This window comes from Podarcis vaucheri (assembly GCF_965113315.1).
Source record: "Podarcis vaucheri genome assembly, chromosome: 3".
In the NCBI taxonomy this organism is placed as follows: Eukaryota; Metazoa; Chordata; class Lepidosauria; order Squamata; family Lacertidae; genus Podarcis; species Podarcis vaucheri.
Genome location: NC_138761.1, coordinates 86,537,503 through 86,554,167, shown reverse-complemented (window position 1 = coordinate 86,554,167; position 16,665 = coordinate 86,537,503). Strand labels below are relative to the sequence as shown.

General features: G+C 41.1%; 1 protein-coding gene across 9 annotated transcripts in view; it reads right to left on the bottom strand.

The window, feature by feature from the left end:
- Window positions 1-16,665, bottom strand: part of COL12A1 (collagen type XII alpha 1 chain) — a 110,615-nt gene that overhangs the window by 74,546 nt on the left and 19,404 nt on the right. For 5 of the 9 annotated variants that reach the window (XM_082218125.1, XM_082218124.1, XM_082218121.1 and 2 more), the window contains exons 5-13: window positions 16,046-16,102; window positions 14,245-14,508; window positions 13,060-13,224; window positions 12,557-12,730; window positions 12,155-12,445; window positions 10,505-11,107; window positions 9,450-9,725; window positions 8,162-8,434; window positions 7,138-7,410 (exon numbers count right to left, since the gene is read on the bottom strand). The exons of the other annotated variants lie outside the window; for them this stretch is intronic. In XM_082218125.1, the coding sequence (XP_082074251.1) occupies window positions 7,138-7,410; window positions 8,162-8,434; window positions 9,450-9,725; window positions 10,505-11,107; window positions 12,155-12,445; window positions 12,557-12,730; window positions 13,060-13,224; window positions 14,245-14,508; window positions 16,046-16,102 (2,376 nt within the window). The remainder of the gene's footprint in view (window positions 1-7,137; window positions 7,411-8,161; window positions 8,435-9,449; window positions 9,726-10,504; window positions 11,108-12,154; window positions 12,446-12,556; window positions 12,731-13,059; window positions 13,225-14,244; window positions 14,509-16,045; window positions 16,103-16,665) is intronic. 9 annotated transcript variants of the gene reach the window in all.

Here is a 16,665-nt window from a genome sequence, read left to right as displayed (position 1 = left end):
AAAAGAAGGGTGCTATTTCCTTCAGCATTTCCTTCCTTCCTTCAGTTTCCTTCCTTCAGTTTTATGGGGGGAAAGGAAAAATTATCCAATATTTACAGAGAGATGCACTGGACTCTTATAATTTTGTTAAACTGAGTTTTGTAACTTCAGAAGGCTAAATGCATTTGCAAAAGGTAGGCTACATCATCTCCTGGAATAAACTGGCCCAAAATACATCAACGTTTATCTACAAAAACTATACTGTACATTAATTTAAATTCAAAACATAATGCGGTTGTTCACAAAGCAAGTATAAAATGTTTGAGTGCTTGTTCTGCTGACTTGCTTTAAATGACATGGAGTACTTTAAATGGTAAATTAGTTCCTCTGCTTTGATCAGTTATTCTGAGGCCCTGATATCCAATATTTGTAACATCTTTAAGACAATGATGGAATATTATTTTCAGACATAGGTCATTTGACAATTTTTCAAAGAATGGTTATGCAAATTACAGTTAATAGTATACTTTCTGTCAGAAGTTTTTCTCCCAGAATTGCAGTAATAATAATAATAATAATAATAATAATAATAATAATAATAATCCTATATTCTGTTTAAATTAATCTATTTAACAGATATAGTATACAGCATGTTCTTGTCATTTGACATTAATACCTCAAGGCAAACAAGTTAGCTCTTGCCAGAACTGCTCTTACCACCTCCTCTCCATGGGAAAAACAGATTAGAAAAACAGTAGCTCTCAGAAAAAGTTGATTGTTAGCCATCTACTGGGTTTCCATTCATTACAATTGCTGTGTTTATCATTATGTTTTATTTCTAGTGTATGACCCATGGTTTTGGCTCAGGCTATTAAAAAAAGGGGGGGGGAATGGAAAACTCCAAGGGGGGTTGGGGCATAGGAAGGAGAATGATGAGGTGAAATATTCCAATTCATTTTTTAAGCTAACTATGCCAAAATGTGAAATTGATCCAGCACCAACAATTGCAAGGAAAAGCAGTAAGTAGCTTTGTAGAAAACCAATATGTTATTATATGACAGTGCATCTGCCATATAATAACAACAATACTATGTTCCATTTCAGGATGAACTCTTAGTATTGGTTACATGAAGGATGTGTGTCAGGTACAATGTAGTCCTCTGGTGGACCATTGGCCAATTTCTGGTAGACCAGGGTGTCCCAAAATTGGGTCTCCAGCTGTTTTTGGACTACAACTCCCATCATTCCTAGCTAGCAGGACCAGTGGTTGGGGATGATAGGAATTGTGGTCCAAAAACAGCTGGAGACCGAACTTTGGGAAACCCTTTGGTAGAGCTTCTAGCTAGCACCTGCTGGTTACTGGGATTTCTGCAAAGAGAGTTGAACTCTATGAACTTTAATCAGATTTCCAGCATGAGGCATCCCTTACGTTAGTGGTTTTCATCCAGTGTGCCATGGCACCCTGGGGTGCCTTTAATGATGGTCAGGGGTGCTGTGGGCAACACTGGCCTCTGTCCCTCTTTCTTTCTTTCTTTCTTTCTTTCTTTCTTTCTTTCTTTCTTTCCTTCCCTCCCTCCTCTGATGCCCTCTTGCCTCCCAAAGGTTTACACAACTGTTGGTTGCAGCAGCTCAGGCTACAAGCTCCCCAGGTGAATGGCGCCTCTGAATGGGCTGAGTAGGTGGTGCTTCCCAGGTCCCTGTGGGGCAGTGTAAGGAGGCACCTCTCTTTGGGGCATTGGGGGCAGCTCAGAGACCAGGGGCAGCAGCAGCAGCTGTCTGGAGGACTCCCAAGGGGAGAGGAGAGGTGGCTGGGGGAACACTCCACAAAGGAGAGTGTTTGATAAAGGGTGAGGCTGCCAGCTCTTCAGGCAAGGGGTGATATAACTGGGCTCCTGAGCCCCACAGGGTTGCCACAAAAAGAATGTAGTTGGTCAAGGGAGCCACAGACTCAAAAAGTTAGAAAACCTCTGCCTTACATTATTAAGCAAGAATGTACACTCAGGATCACTTAACATAGTTATGCCTTAACTATTAACAGGCCCTGAGAACACACTCTTTATACATTTAAAACACATTACTTTTAGCAGCTTCTAACTCCTAGACAGTGAGCAGCTTCCAGGAAGCAGAATATTCTTGGGCTGGGGAACAAAGTTATATTAGGGCCTAGGTGGGTAGACAAAGAACGCAGACATACACACCAAGTCCCATACTATGGGGTGAATTTAGAAGCGCTATAAAGTAAGTTTGTGTGTGACTCTGTGGGGTCAGTACAGAGATCTAAAAGTTCATCTGCTGTAACACGGATCACTCTTACAAAGTTATGCATCGTTTGTCCATGAAGCCAGACAGCCAGGGACACCATTTCAGGTTTCAATAGTGAAGAGTTTTCAGTGTTGGGAAAGACAAGATGCATAGCTAGTTAGGAACATAAGCAACTAGATAGCTAGAAATGTGACGTTGTGCAACAATGGCCTCTGGGCAGTTACGGCATTCCAAGCAGTCACCTTCCATTAAACTAAACTTTATGTTAAATGAATTATGGCAGTGGGAGGTGTCCAACAAACCAATTCCATTAGCACACAGACTTCTGACTGCACAATGGATCATCCTTTCCTTCCCACATTCCCTAAACAGAGGGAGGGAAAGTAGTGTTGCGCAAACAGAAATCCTTGCACTAACAGAACTGGTTCACTGGATACCACCCAGTGTTTTCCACCAGTTGGGCTTGAGCCACTTTCAGGTGGGCCTCAGTGGCACAGCCCACAAAGTGTCTCCTCATAGGCCTCGCCTGCCCTCTAGCCATGTCATAGCTTTCCAGCTGGACCAATGCCAGCGCCAATAACTCCTTGCTTGCTGAGAAAAGATGACTGAGAGACAGTTAAGTTTGATGGCAGGAGGAAAAAAGGCCACGGCAGGTATTGAAGGAAAATTAAAAAGTGAAAGGTTGATATTTATTAATAATAAATAATTAAGCAAGCGAAGTGGAGATATAAAGGAAGGTGATAAGACTCTGCATCTCTTATTCATGGGCTGGACATTTCCAGATCACCATTTGAAAAAAGGAACTGCATTGTCAAAAAAAAGAGAGAGAGAGAGAATTCTTTCATCCCACCCCTTGAAGGCAGCTTGCTCTAAGAGTATACAGGATGGGCTGGGGAGAAAACTAGCTCTGTTTCTGTGCTGTTAATTGTAATCATCATGCCCAGTTCAAAACGTCGCCGTGTCTCCTCTGGCACTCCAATTTAATCATATATATTTTTTGACATTTTGCTTTTTATGTGCTTAGCCAGAGCTCTGTTCACTTTCATCATAAAACAATCCAGAAGCAAAAACTTCTCAAGAGCTCCAAAAATTCAGCTACAACATGTTTGCATAGCTTTCTTATCCAGCTGAAGAATAAACACATTCCAGAGGAGGAACATTCTAAAAACTCTTCATATAAGTTAAGGAAGTCATCATCATCCGCCACCGAAAGAGGCAAGTGGGATTTCCAAGTTATATTTCGATAATGGAGAAGTTCGCACAACACGTGATATTTAAGTCTGGAAGATGGAAGCCAGGCCATCTACAGACCCAAATATATGTAGGATGTATACTTCATTATGCCTTATCAATAAAGCTGAATAGTTATGTTAAACATGCGTATAAACAGAGATAAAAAAAGATTGGAGGACTGGAGGGAGAAAGGAGGGTTTTGATTAGGGTCATATTAATGTTTATATTAAAAAGCTAACATGTAGCAGCTGGGTGTTTATTTTAATCAGTATTTAGGGAATAAATGATTAGGGCATCGAGGATGCATTCCCTTGAGCTCTTGGCCTGACTCTTCTGTTTAAATCAGTGTGTTGTTTTAATCGGATTTCTTTGTCTGATATTTTAGTGGGATTGTTTTATTGTGTGTTTTAAAAGAGCTACTCCCAGAAAAGAAAATCAGAAATTATGCACCCTAGACATGGCATTGTGCATGTGCAAAGGCCTCTTAGGATTCCAACTTATGAATATATTAGGAGTAAATAAGTTTGTTCACTACCTTCTTTGATATGGGGGTGGGGGGAGGAGTCTGGAAATAAAACTCAGTTTTATATAGCCTGGGATGTGCTTCCTTGTTTCATTTTATTGTGCTTGAATCTTTTGACATGTTATGTCAGATTTTTATTGGCACTCTTAATCCCCCAATAATACAAAGTTTATCCTTATTTCTCGATACTGCTGCAATTCCTGTTTCTCTGCATTCCTCTCCCTGGTTGGGGGGGTGGGGGGCATGTGGAAGCATCTGTAGGGGAGTGTCTGCATAGCACTTCACCCCATAAAATGGGATTGTAAAAAACAGCCATTCATAAGCAGTGCATAGTTAAACTATGGAATTCGCCCCAGAAGAAGTAGTGATAGCCACCAACTGGGGTGCTTCTAAAGGAGGATTAGGCAAATTCTTGGAGGATAAGGCTATGAACAGCTGCTAGCTTGGATGGGTATGTTCTACCTCCATTGTGGAAGCAGCACTGCTTGCGAGGAAACACAAGTAGGGAGAGAGCTGTTGCACTCAGGTCCTGCTTGTGGGCTTCCTGTATACATATGGTTGGCCATTATTAAAGGAGGATGCTGGGTTACATAGGCCTTTGGCTTGATCCAGCATGTAACGCTGTATGTAAAGAATTGCATAATCTTTACCATGTAAATGGCCGCACCCCTGTGCAAGATAGTGAGAACCCAAGAACTTCAGAAGAGGAGCCAGCTGTCTGCCGTTGCCTGCTTCCCAGTGGGATGCCTGAACTATTCTTCTCTCCTTGCAGGATTGAAGCCCTTGCTGAACAGTCCCTCCTGCTCCAGCCCCAGCTGAACTGGGTTGATGACATAAAAGCCAGGCTGCAGTGGGGGCAGGCACACCATTGGCAGGGGGTTAACCACAAAGGGAAGTTTCCTGTTGCCTTGGCAGGCGATTCTGCTGAAGCATTGGCGGATCTGTATAATGGAGAAATGACCAGGGCGGTGGACACAATCGCTCCTTAGTACCCCCTCTCATGGGGTGGAACCAAACCAGCCCCTTAGTTCTCTAGGGAGCTGGTAACAATGAAACATTTTAGGCAGTGACTACAGCGAAGTTGGTGGAAAACTCAGGATGGGTACGACCAGGGCTTTTTTAGAGCTGGAACTCAATTCTGGCCCCTCTCAGGTGGGCACCATTGCCATTCTATGAGAATAAGGGAAGTGTTCGTGGTGAGTTCCGGCACCTCTTTTTCTAGAAAAATAGCACTGCATACGACGAAGACAAGCTAGAGCCTCTTTGAAGACCTACTCTGCGGCACTGTGAGCAGTAAATATATATATATATCAACCCTCCAGAGCATATTTGGGAAAGGCATAGGGCATGCATAGTGGGAGGAGGGGTGGAAACCCCATTTTGCAAGCGTGTGTGCATTTTTGTAAGTATTATTTGGTTGGAGAAGTGCATCACAAAATTTGGACAAGCGTGAATTTTGAAGGATGGATGCGTTTTGGTTTTCCTGTTGTTTCAGAATGTGTGAATTTGATAGATTTATCTCTAAATGCAAACTGAATCAAATTTCTCCTCCATCCTTAGTGGGGATACAAAGAGAGATAGGATATTGCTCATGATTTCTGATGGAATAAAAAATAATAATTGTATAAATACAGTGGTACCTCAGGTTACAGCTGCTTCAGGTTAAAGACTCTGCTAACCCAGAAAAAGTATCTCGGGTTAAGAACTTTGCTTCAGGATGAGAACAGAAATCACGCCACGGTGGTGCGGCGGCAGTGGGAGGCCACATTTGCAAAAGTGGTACCTCAGGTTAAGAACAGTTTCAGGTTAAGAACAGACCTCCAGAACAAATTAAGTTCTCAACCCAAGGTACCCCTGTAGCCTGGAAAATGTCTGGGATCACTATGGGATAGTACTTCTCTTTGCACACCAGGCTATATCCTTCACAAGCAGAAACATTTCATTTTGAAAGGGAACTGCAAACAAAGCCTCCCTCTTGCTGGCATAGGATCACGGAGGAAAGGATTCTAACTCACTTAACCAATCTATGGCACACTTCTGATTTGAAAAGCTCCATATGTTTTGTTTTTAAAATTTCGACATGATTAATGTGCCCATGCACTACCTTGACATTGCACATATCATTAGCAATGAAAATATTATCACTGAGAACTCACATCCTGTATGATGTGATTCATTATCATTTTATTTCTGACACCTTACTAACAAAAACAAAAACACACACAGATTCAGAGTACCACTGCAAAGCTGTGCTGGCAAACAGTGGAAGCAAAGAGAAATAAAGTTGTTCATTATGTTGCACAATGACAAGCAGAGCCACACACCCTGATCCACAAACACCCCACTGTGGGGTAAGCATGGCAATATAAACATAGGAAACTGCCTTTATGTCTTAGCATGGTTTCATCTGGCCCAATCTTGTACACTCTGCCTGGCAGCCCTCCACCAGGTTAATCCATTTCTCCTCCAGGTCTTTTAGGGGACATATGCATACAACAGCCAGGGGAGATGAAGGGGACCTTATACATCTAAAACACACTCTGTTTTTTAGCTATGGCCCCTTCCCCCAACTGTGCCCCTGCTTTTCCCCAGAAACATAGCCTTGCCTTGGAAACAGACCCAGGGCCAATTCACAATCAGGGGAAGAATCATATATCCAGACAGTGAAATGCTAAGAATGTGTCCAATATCAGTACAGTCGTACCTTGGAAGTCAAACGAAATCTGTTCTATAAGTCCATTCGACTTCCAAAATGTTCGGAAACCAAAGCACAGCTTTTGATTGGCTGCAGGAAGCTCCTGCAGCCAATCGGAAGCCACGGAAGCCCCATCAGACATTCGGGTTCCAACGAACGTTCGCAAACCGAAACACTCACTTCTGGGTTTGCGGGGTTCAGGAGCCAAAACGTCTGAGTTCCAGGGGGTTCGGGATCCAAGGTGTCTTTCAGTCATATGTCTACATTAATGGTTATACAAAGAAAGGTTGCAGAGAAACAACTGAAAATGACTATGGCAAAAAAATAAAAAATAAAATCCTAGGTCTCCACATGTCATAATCCAAGAGGGATATCTGTTCACAAGTATATCTGCAGTACCAACTACCAGCATCAGCAGCAAGGTATGTGATTCAGCTGTTTTTACCTTCCAGAGTGACTCCTTGTCCAGGGAGAGCATCGCCTGCTCCAGATGCATACAAGGCAGCCACAGACAAATCGTATCTTGTTCCTGGCTCCAGGTCTCTGAGAACTGTACTGGTGGTAGTTCCGCTTACGGTCGCTTCCTTAGTTTCACCTCCTGTTGCTGGAGTATACGTCACAAAGTATCGCTGTACTTTGCCAGGTGCTGGACTCCAAGATAATCTCAACGAGGATGTCGTAGCATCAGAAACCTTCAAGTCTCTTGGTCTTCCCAAAACTGCACAATTAAAAGAAGAAGACCATTAGAAACAGACAAAGAATTTCCTTGCAATAATAATTAGCTATCTTTAAGGTCTCCTGTGAATTATCTGTGATGTAAACTATTAATCACAGCTAACATTTAGGAAAGCAATCAATCGACACAGGGTAGCATATAAATATGGCAGCCAAGTCAGGACAACAACCTCCTGAAGCAGCCTGATAATGCAAGCTGTCACTTTTTAGCTGAGCGAAAGCAGAGCAATATGTGCATTTTTGACAGGAGTGAAATGCAAATGAAACTGAATGAAATCTGAGAGACGGGGGGAAATGTGGCTCATACGGCTAGACAGGGATGGGGAACCTGTGGCCCTCCAGATGTTCACAACTCCCATCAGCCCCAGAAAGCATGGTCCACGTCAGAGATCATGGGAGTTGGGAGTCCAAACAAACCTGGAGGACTACAGATTCCCCACCCCTGCCCTAGACAAAGCACATAGTCAGTTGAGGCTTTGCTGCCGTGGTAAGAATTGCTAGACACACTCTTTTTCAATGCAGGGGGGTCAGCTTCAGCCCACTTCACACACTGAAGTTTTAAATACAATGGTCTAATATATACCAAGTGCCAAAACACCCTGAATCACAGAGATACATGCACAAGGGAGCCAGCTGGGTTTATTATTGCTTCCTATCATATTTAAATGTCACAGCAACTCTTCTGCTGTTGAGTTTTGTGTGGAGTCCCAAAAACCATTACATTGATGGCTTACCTTCCTCGGTTTTTCCATGTCCATTGAGTGGCTTTCCAGCCCCAGACTGGTACTCAGCAGTAACAGAGACTTCATATCTTGTATCTGGTTTCAGATTCTGTAGTGTCGTTGCTCTTTCATTTGCTGGGACTGTCACTTGTCTTCTCTCACCACCAGCGACTGGCCTATAAGCAAGCCTGTATCTGAGAACACTGCCTGGAGCAGGTGACCACCCAACCTTGAAACTATCCGTTGTCTCATCTGTTACTCTTAAGTTTCGTGGTGATCCCCTGACTATAAAAGAAATATAAAATATAAAAGCACAAATGAAATGGTTTTAACTGGTTGTTTTTATTGTTTTTCATAAAATTTTATCTGTCTTGGTTTTTATGATTTTTTACTTATATTTTATTGCTGTTTTATTGAATTGCATCTGGTTAGATTTAATATTTATACCCTGCTTTCCTGTTAAAATAATGCTCAAAGCAGATTACACAATACAAAGCAACAAAAATGTAACACACAACATTTTTTATATTATCTGCTTTGAACACCAGTGGAAAGGTAGGGTCCAAATTTTACCAATAAATTTAATTTTAAATCAGTTTATCTCATTGGGTGATGGGGGAATAGAACTATATTAAGTTATGCCTTTCAACCAGAACTGGGATACAGAGGACTCTGCACATACTGTTCCTCGACATCATTTGAGATTCCACCCAAAAAATAGCACAAAAAACCCACTACTTTCTACATCAATAGTATTATCAAATAGTATTATCAATATGTAGGAGGAATGAGAAAGAAAGGGCATTGGCAGGAAAGTGGGATTTCCCATAAATATGAAATTTAATCCATTTGAAGTGCTGAAAAATCAGCTTCAATATGGAGTTATCCGTCTTTGTTCTACCACCTCAGGAACGCCAAATTGGTTTGTGATACAGGACTTTCCAAATAAGAAAGATACAATGTATAGCCTCTCTCTAGAAAACACAGGGAAGTGGACCCAAGAAACTCAAATGACCAAAGGGTTTTAATGTATCTGTTAGATTAGTAAATACACCTTGCAGCCTTGTACCTTTTCTCATTTACCAATGGTAAATCTCTTGGTATGTTCCTCGTATACAGTTCTGCCTTAGACAGCTGTTATCTGAACACAATACATACTGATTCATATTCAACCATGACTACTTGGTGTGTGCCAAAGCCTAGAGCTAATTTTGGTGGGGCAGGGGCAGCAAACACATACATAGGGCCCCTATCTTGGTTTTCAGGAAGGAGAATTGATGCAGGACAATAGGAACAATACCTTCTAAAGTTGTTTCTTCCCCATTCAAAGGAGGTCCATCGCCATCTTCATATTCTGCAATCACACTGACGGTGTATGTGGTTTGTGGTAGTAAATTGGTAAGAACTGTACTAGTAAGCGGAGCTGGTACAGAAACAAAGTATTCGTCTTCGCCAATAGCCACCTTGTACTTGACAAGGTAAGATAAAACACCAGGTCCTGCTGGAGACCAGCTCGTTTTGAAGCTGTTAGATGTCACTTCTGAAAACTTCAGATCCCTTGCTCCCAAGTGAATTGCTGGGGGGGAAAGCACATAGTGAACAAATGAAAGCTTTAGAAAATTCTTTTCAATTTCCAGTAAGGTGTATAAACACAATTGGTTGCTATATATACAGAAACATCTTGATTTAACAAGCTGTTACAGAGGAACCTGTGGCCTCCATATGTTTCTGGATAATCACTCCCATTATTCCTCTTAATTGGCCATGACAGGTGTGGCTGATGGAAACTACAGCCAAACACTTAGAAACCCACAGGTTCCCCACTCCTAGCCTAAAAGCCTACTGGGGGAGGGGGCAGAGCTGGGGAGAGGAGAAAGCTATCATTGGCTAAAGCTATCATTAGCCATGAGGGCTATGCTTTGCATCCACAGCTGGAGGCTATAATGCTTCTGAATAAGTGGAATTGAGAGTATGGAGTGGTGTGCTATGCATAAGGGGAGTGTGATTGTTGAGTTGGGTGTGTGTGGTTTTGTGTACATTGTTAATTATCACGATTGCATTATAGCGGGCACTTCTGCAATATACATGGGATTTTCTAATGATATTTTGATGCTGTATTTTTACTTTTTTGCATGATTTCCTTTAATGGTTCTTATTTTACTTACTAGCATTGTTTTGAGATATTTATCATTGCATAATTATGTTTCACTAAATTAGTAGTATCAGTGTCTAGTTCAGAATTAGTACTGTGTTTTCTATATTCAGTTTTAAAGTTTTCTGTTTAAACTTGCATACCATTTCATATTTCATCAACCAATATTAAATTAAAAATTCTGCACAGCAAGAGCGACTCACCTTTCTTCCTAATTGCCTCAAGTTCCTGTTCAATTCGTAAGCAGATAGCCCGTGTAAGCTCAAACGATATCCTTTGAAAAGCGTCAAAATCTTCCACTGTGTAGACATGGGTTTCTGTAGGCTCTGAAGCAATTGCTTCCAACTCTGATCGTACTGCATCTTTAACACCAACTGCAAATATTTCTACATCTGAATTTCTTAGTCTGTCAGCAGGATCTTTAAAGGCATCTGACGATTTCCCATCAGTAATAAGAATCATGACCCTTGGGACATTTGGTCTTGCACCTCTGCTTTGAACAAAGACTTTCTCCCTTACAAAGGTCATTGCTTTGCCTGTGTTTGTAGATCCACCTCTGTAGGGGAAGGTGTTAATAGCATGAAGTACATCTTCAATTCTAGTGTATCTGTTCAGAGTGAATTCTGTATGAGGATCCCGGCTGTACTGAACAAGGCTGATTTGGACTTTGGCTGGCGAAACATCAAAGCTTTTAACCAGCACTTCCAAAAATGCTCTTACTTTAACAAAATTGGCGATGCCAATACTGTAGGAGCCATCAACCAGAAGCACAATATCAGCTTTTATATCCACGCCTTCTGAGCACTCTGTGTAAAGAAAAAGGGGAGGGGGGAGAACACTTAGTATTTATATTTAGCACTTCAGAGTGTTCAAAGCATTACATATCACCATCATGAATTATTCCTATATTTCAGGGGTGGTGATGAGGCAGAGAGACAGCAGTTTGTCTCTTGTGTTCACAGGGGTGGCAAGATTTGAAGAGAGATTCATATTCTCTTAGCTACTATGCTAACTACATGAGCTCCGATATCACCTACTAAATAGGCAGTCATACAGCTTTGGGGGGGTGTACACTTTGGGGTAGAGATTCCTGGTATGAATAATAGTCTAGTACATAGGCTTTATTTCCCATGCCATTTCTGCAACAAGTTAGATGATGGCAAACAGAAGTTAGATTTCTAATATTCCATGGTGGGGAAGCCGAGAGGCTGAACTGGTCCAGGATCTGCTAAATCCCAAGCCAGCACCACTGCCATCAGTTGACAGCATCAGGCCCAACCATATCTTATTAGGCATTGAGAGCCAGTGTGGTGTTGTGGTTAAGAGCGATAGACTCGCAATCTGGGGAACTGGGTTCGCATCTCTGCTCCTCCACATGCAGCTGCTGGGTGAACTTAGGCCAGTCACACTTCTTTGAAGTCTCTCAGCCCCACTCACCTCACAGAGTGTTTTTGTGGGGGAGGAAGGGAAAGGAGAATGTTAGCCGCTTTGAGACTCCTTCAGGTAGTGATAAAGCGGGATATCAAACTCTCTCTCTCTCTGATATCATGTAAAATATGTACGCAGCATATTGTTGCAATCCTATTGTTGAGTGGAACTTATGCTTAAGTAAGTATGTATAGGATATGAACCTTTGTCCTCCATTTATTTCTCTCTGTGCATTTTAGATAAATTAATAGAAGCCCGTTTTTTTGCCTTGCAACACCAGTCCCCAAAGCTTTTCTAAAATACAGTTAAAAAGAAAAATATGAAATTATATTTTATGTCTTTTACATCAACTATCTATTCCCAAGAATGCTTTGTTTTTATGCAATTCAAACACGATTCTGCAATCTTAGTATCCAATAACTTACCCACTTGAACTTTTACTGCCTGAGTTTTTTCCATAATAGTCACTGCCTCACTGGGAGTCAGTCCTTTCATTGCATACACATTGATTTGGTATTCAGTGTCTGGTGAAAGGTCTTTTACATTAAAAGCAGTAGTCTGAGGTCCTACGCTCAATGAATGTTGCTTGGCACCAGCTATCATTGGAATGAGGTCCACCTTGTAGCCAGTTATTTCACTAGGAGATGGATGCCAAGTGATTCTAATGGATCGTGATGAGACTTGTGTAGCTACCAGGTTTGAAGCAGGCTCTATAGCTGAAAAAAATAAAAACAAAGATCCAGTTGGATCTCAAGAACAAGGAGATGAAATGCTTGATTATGTACACAAGTAGTCTAGTTCTTGTGAAACTTTAAAATGTCCCTTACCTTCTTCTCCACTGACCAATTCACCCAATTGTTCATCAACACCTGAGCACACCTGCGAGATTATTTCATTCTGTATAGTCACAATGCCATCAAAGTTGGCCACATTAAAAACATGAGTCAGTGAGGGCTGAGAGGCAATTAACTTCAGCTCTTTGGCGACCGCAGCTTTGATTCCTTCAAAAGAAGAAAGTAACAATATGTGAATATGTTTGCCAGTGATACACCAATGCTCCAGATAGCATTTTACCTACCCAGGCCCCAACATCACCAGCTAATGTTTAGTGTCCCCACAACATGAGATTCAGAGGGCCTTTTCAGCAGAGAACCCCACTCCTGGTTGTGGGACAACCTCCCTAGAGAGCTTCACATGGTGACTTCTTTTATATCCTTTAATTGGCAGGCATACATTTTTCCAAACTACTCCCCAGGTCTTTTAACACAATTTTAATATAATTCCATAATATTTGTACTAATACTTTAATTGTTGCAGAAATCTGACATACCCAAAGAAAACACTTCAACTCCTATGCCCTGAAGTTCTCTTGCAGGGATTTCTACTTCATCTTGAGATTTTCCGTCGGTTATGACGATTGCCACTTTAGGAAAGCCTTTTCTTGCTCCAGCAGATTCAATGAATGTATTCTTAATCAGATAATCTATTGCTTCTCCTGAAATTTGGAAAATGGGTTGTGATTTAAAAATCCACAGATGTTCCAAGTTTAGATGAAATTCAAAATTTGTAAAATCAAGAAGGCAGCACAATCAATGAAGAAAAATTATAAGCTCTTGAAACTCATCCATGTTTTCAGCTCTGTGTCCAGCCCAAAATGACAAGGCAAACTGAGTTGATTCTGATGAGGTTTTCATATGTCCACATTGGATTGCACCATTAATAATGCATCTTGAGCTGGATCAGACTCCCTAAAGCTCTGACACCGCATTTTGCTGTAAAATTAAAGCAATCACTGCATTTGTTTTAAAAAGCTGACTAGGGAAACACCCTGAATGTGGAGGAAGTGTAGAGTGCAGTGCATGGGTAGAGAGGTCACGGGATATTTTCATGTTGAAGGGCAAGTCCTGGTTTTAATCAAAGTGATTATTTCTCCAGGGCACTCAAACCACAATAATTTGGGGGAGGAGTGTTAGCATCCTTTCTGTTTTCTAACAAAATTTAAAAGAAACACTACAATAAAATTGTTTTCATTCTTCTGTTTTTCTACACTCACACAAGTGATTTCTATTTTACCCACCTACCAAATGATAATGGGAGAACCACTGCAGCTATCATTATGATAATTCTCAGGCTTCATCCCCTCAGAAGGGGAAACTATGCCTACCAACTGTCTCTAATTCTGGCAGAAAAAAAGAAAAAATGTAGTTTTTAAAATAACAAAATATATTTTAAGGGTTCCCTGCATACAAAAAAACCTGGTTGGGTCTGCCTATCGCTTGGCAGATCTATTGCCTGCAATTTTCATCCATCAGTTTCTAGATTCCTCTTATAGTCAATTGGAGGGAATGTGAGCTTCAGATTTAACAGAACTAATTTGGACCCAAATAACAAGTCAAATCAGAAAAACAATGAGAGCATCCAAAACAGATCAGGTTGCTTTCCAACATTACTGATACAAGGTGAATTTTGAGAATGGTGCACATCCCTGATTACTATAATATTTAAAAGTCCATACCTGTCATTGTATTGCCTCCTTTGTATGGTATTCCTTTTATTGCCTCAATGAGATCTCTCTTTTTGAAATACTGATTTAAGTTGAACTCAGTCCTTGTATCAGAGCTGTACTGAACTATTCCAACTCTTGTCTTATCTTCTCCAATATCAAAGGCCGACACAAGGGTAACGATGAAATCCAAGATGTATTTAAAGTTATGTCTGCCCACACTCCAAGAGCCATCCACAAGAAAAACTAGATCTGTAACAGCACTGAGGGAACATCCTGAAATATAATTTTATAAAAATTAATGACCATTGCCATACACCCACACAAGTAATGTAGCATAAGTAATGCACTACAAAGAAATATGAGACAATTTTCATTGACTCCTGCTCCACCTCCCACACTGGCTAGAAGGGATAGATTTTCAGAGGAAGAATCCACATATTTCCTCTCCTTCCACAAGCAGGAGATTCCATAAGTGAAACTCCACCCACAGGATCTCTGGATCCAACCTATAATATGTATAAATCCCCTTACTATACAGGCAATATATGACTAAAAATAGTTTGTTGGCACTTCACAGTTAGAATCAGATTCTTGTTCATTTACAGCAGGCATCCCCAAACTCGGCCCTCCAGCTGTTTAGGACTACAACTCCCATCATCCCTAGCTAACAGGACCAATGGTCAGGGATGATGAGAACTGTAGTCCCAAAACAGCTGGAGAGCCGAGTTTGGAGGTGCCTGATTTACAGGAACCATAATGAGGTCCTCTGTGTGGAATGTTAGCATCCAAAATGTATATGTAAAGGGTTAATTGCAAGAGCTGTAGAACTCTATGACATCATACACTCTGTGGCAGTTATGGCAGTTGGTACAGTTATGGCAGTTAGTAGAGCAATCTTAACAGTTAGAGCAGCAGGTATGAACTGTTCTGCTGCTGTCTGCCTCAGAGTTAGTTAGTCTGTAACAGTTTAATCCAGTGATGGCCAAACTTGGCCCTCCAGCTGTTTTGGGACTACAATTCCCATCATCCCTGACCACTGGTCTTGTTAGCTAGGGATAATGGGAGTTGTAGTCCCAAAACAGCTGGAGGGCCAAGTTTGGCCATCACTGGTTTAATCTATATAAAATGTTTTAGCAACTTAAGTATCATTCATCTGCATTGTATATTTTGATCTGCAACTGCAACTACACTAAGTAAAAGCTACGTGTTATTTAAACGTAAACACTCTCTTTCTTTAAAGAGAGTGTCTTGTGTAGTTCTTATAGGAGGGGGGAAAGAAAATTAATTAAAAGGTTCAAACGACCCAGGACTGTCTTCCACATACTCTGCAAATGGGAACTAGAGTCGAATTCCCACACTCTGAACCAAAATTTAAATGGTTGGAAAGCTTGAGGAATAAAACAAAGGCTGATAGCTCACCAGGCTAAATTAACTTTTAAATGGAGAAAGGAAGATCAAAAGAGAAAAGGAAAATGGAGACTTTAAGGTGTCTAGAGGACAGGAAACAAAAGCTTGCAAAAATAAGTAAATAAGTAAGTAAGTAAGTAAGTAAATAAATAAATGTTTTCCTCCTTAGCTACCAGACCTAGCAGTCAGCACAAGGAGTGATACAGACTAGTGTCTGTAATACAATGATTGGGACAGGGTGTAACTAAACACTCTTTTCCCTGTCCAGTAGACATACCTATTGAGAAAAGGGAAAGGAAGAATTTGCACAGCTCAATGGGCAACTGGCGGTGCTGACTTAAAAAGAACTGTCTCACGTTCCTAATGTGATTTTAAGTGATTTTAAATGGGCAAAGTCACTTACTTTGTAACTGAACTTCTTCGGTTTTCTTTTCTGTTGTTACTAAACCACCTGTTTGAACTGGAACAACAAAATAACATAGGATTAAGAAGTATCCCATATCACCCTGATAAATTGTCAGAATCTAAGGATGTGCTGGGAGAGTATGTAAATAGGGCCAAAAAACATTTGGGCTTCTCCAGTGATTCACATCCCATTATTCTCCTTCAAATTCAGAACAGATGGGGGCACATTTACTACAAAAGTCAACATGTGGAGAAAGCCTAGCAAAGTCATAGCAAGGGTGGGTTCAGCCAACATACTGATAACCCCATTTATCTGATAACCTCATTGCAAGTGACAGTTTTCTTGCATGCCTTCAGGTTTTTGAAATATTATTATGAAGGCGGGGGGAATGATGGATGCTTCAGGTGAATGTTGCTCATTACATGACAGAAGCATATGGGGACAGGAAACTGTGCCCAAATAATACCAGGGTCATAGAACCATAGAACTGTAGAGCTGGAAGGACTCAAGGGTCATCAAGTCTAACTCCTTGCAATGCAGGTATCTCAGCTAAAGCATCCATGACAGATGGACATCCAACCTCTGCTTAAAAAGCTCCAAGGAAGGAGAGTCCACTA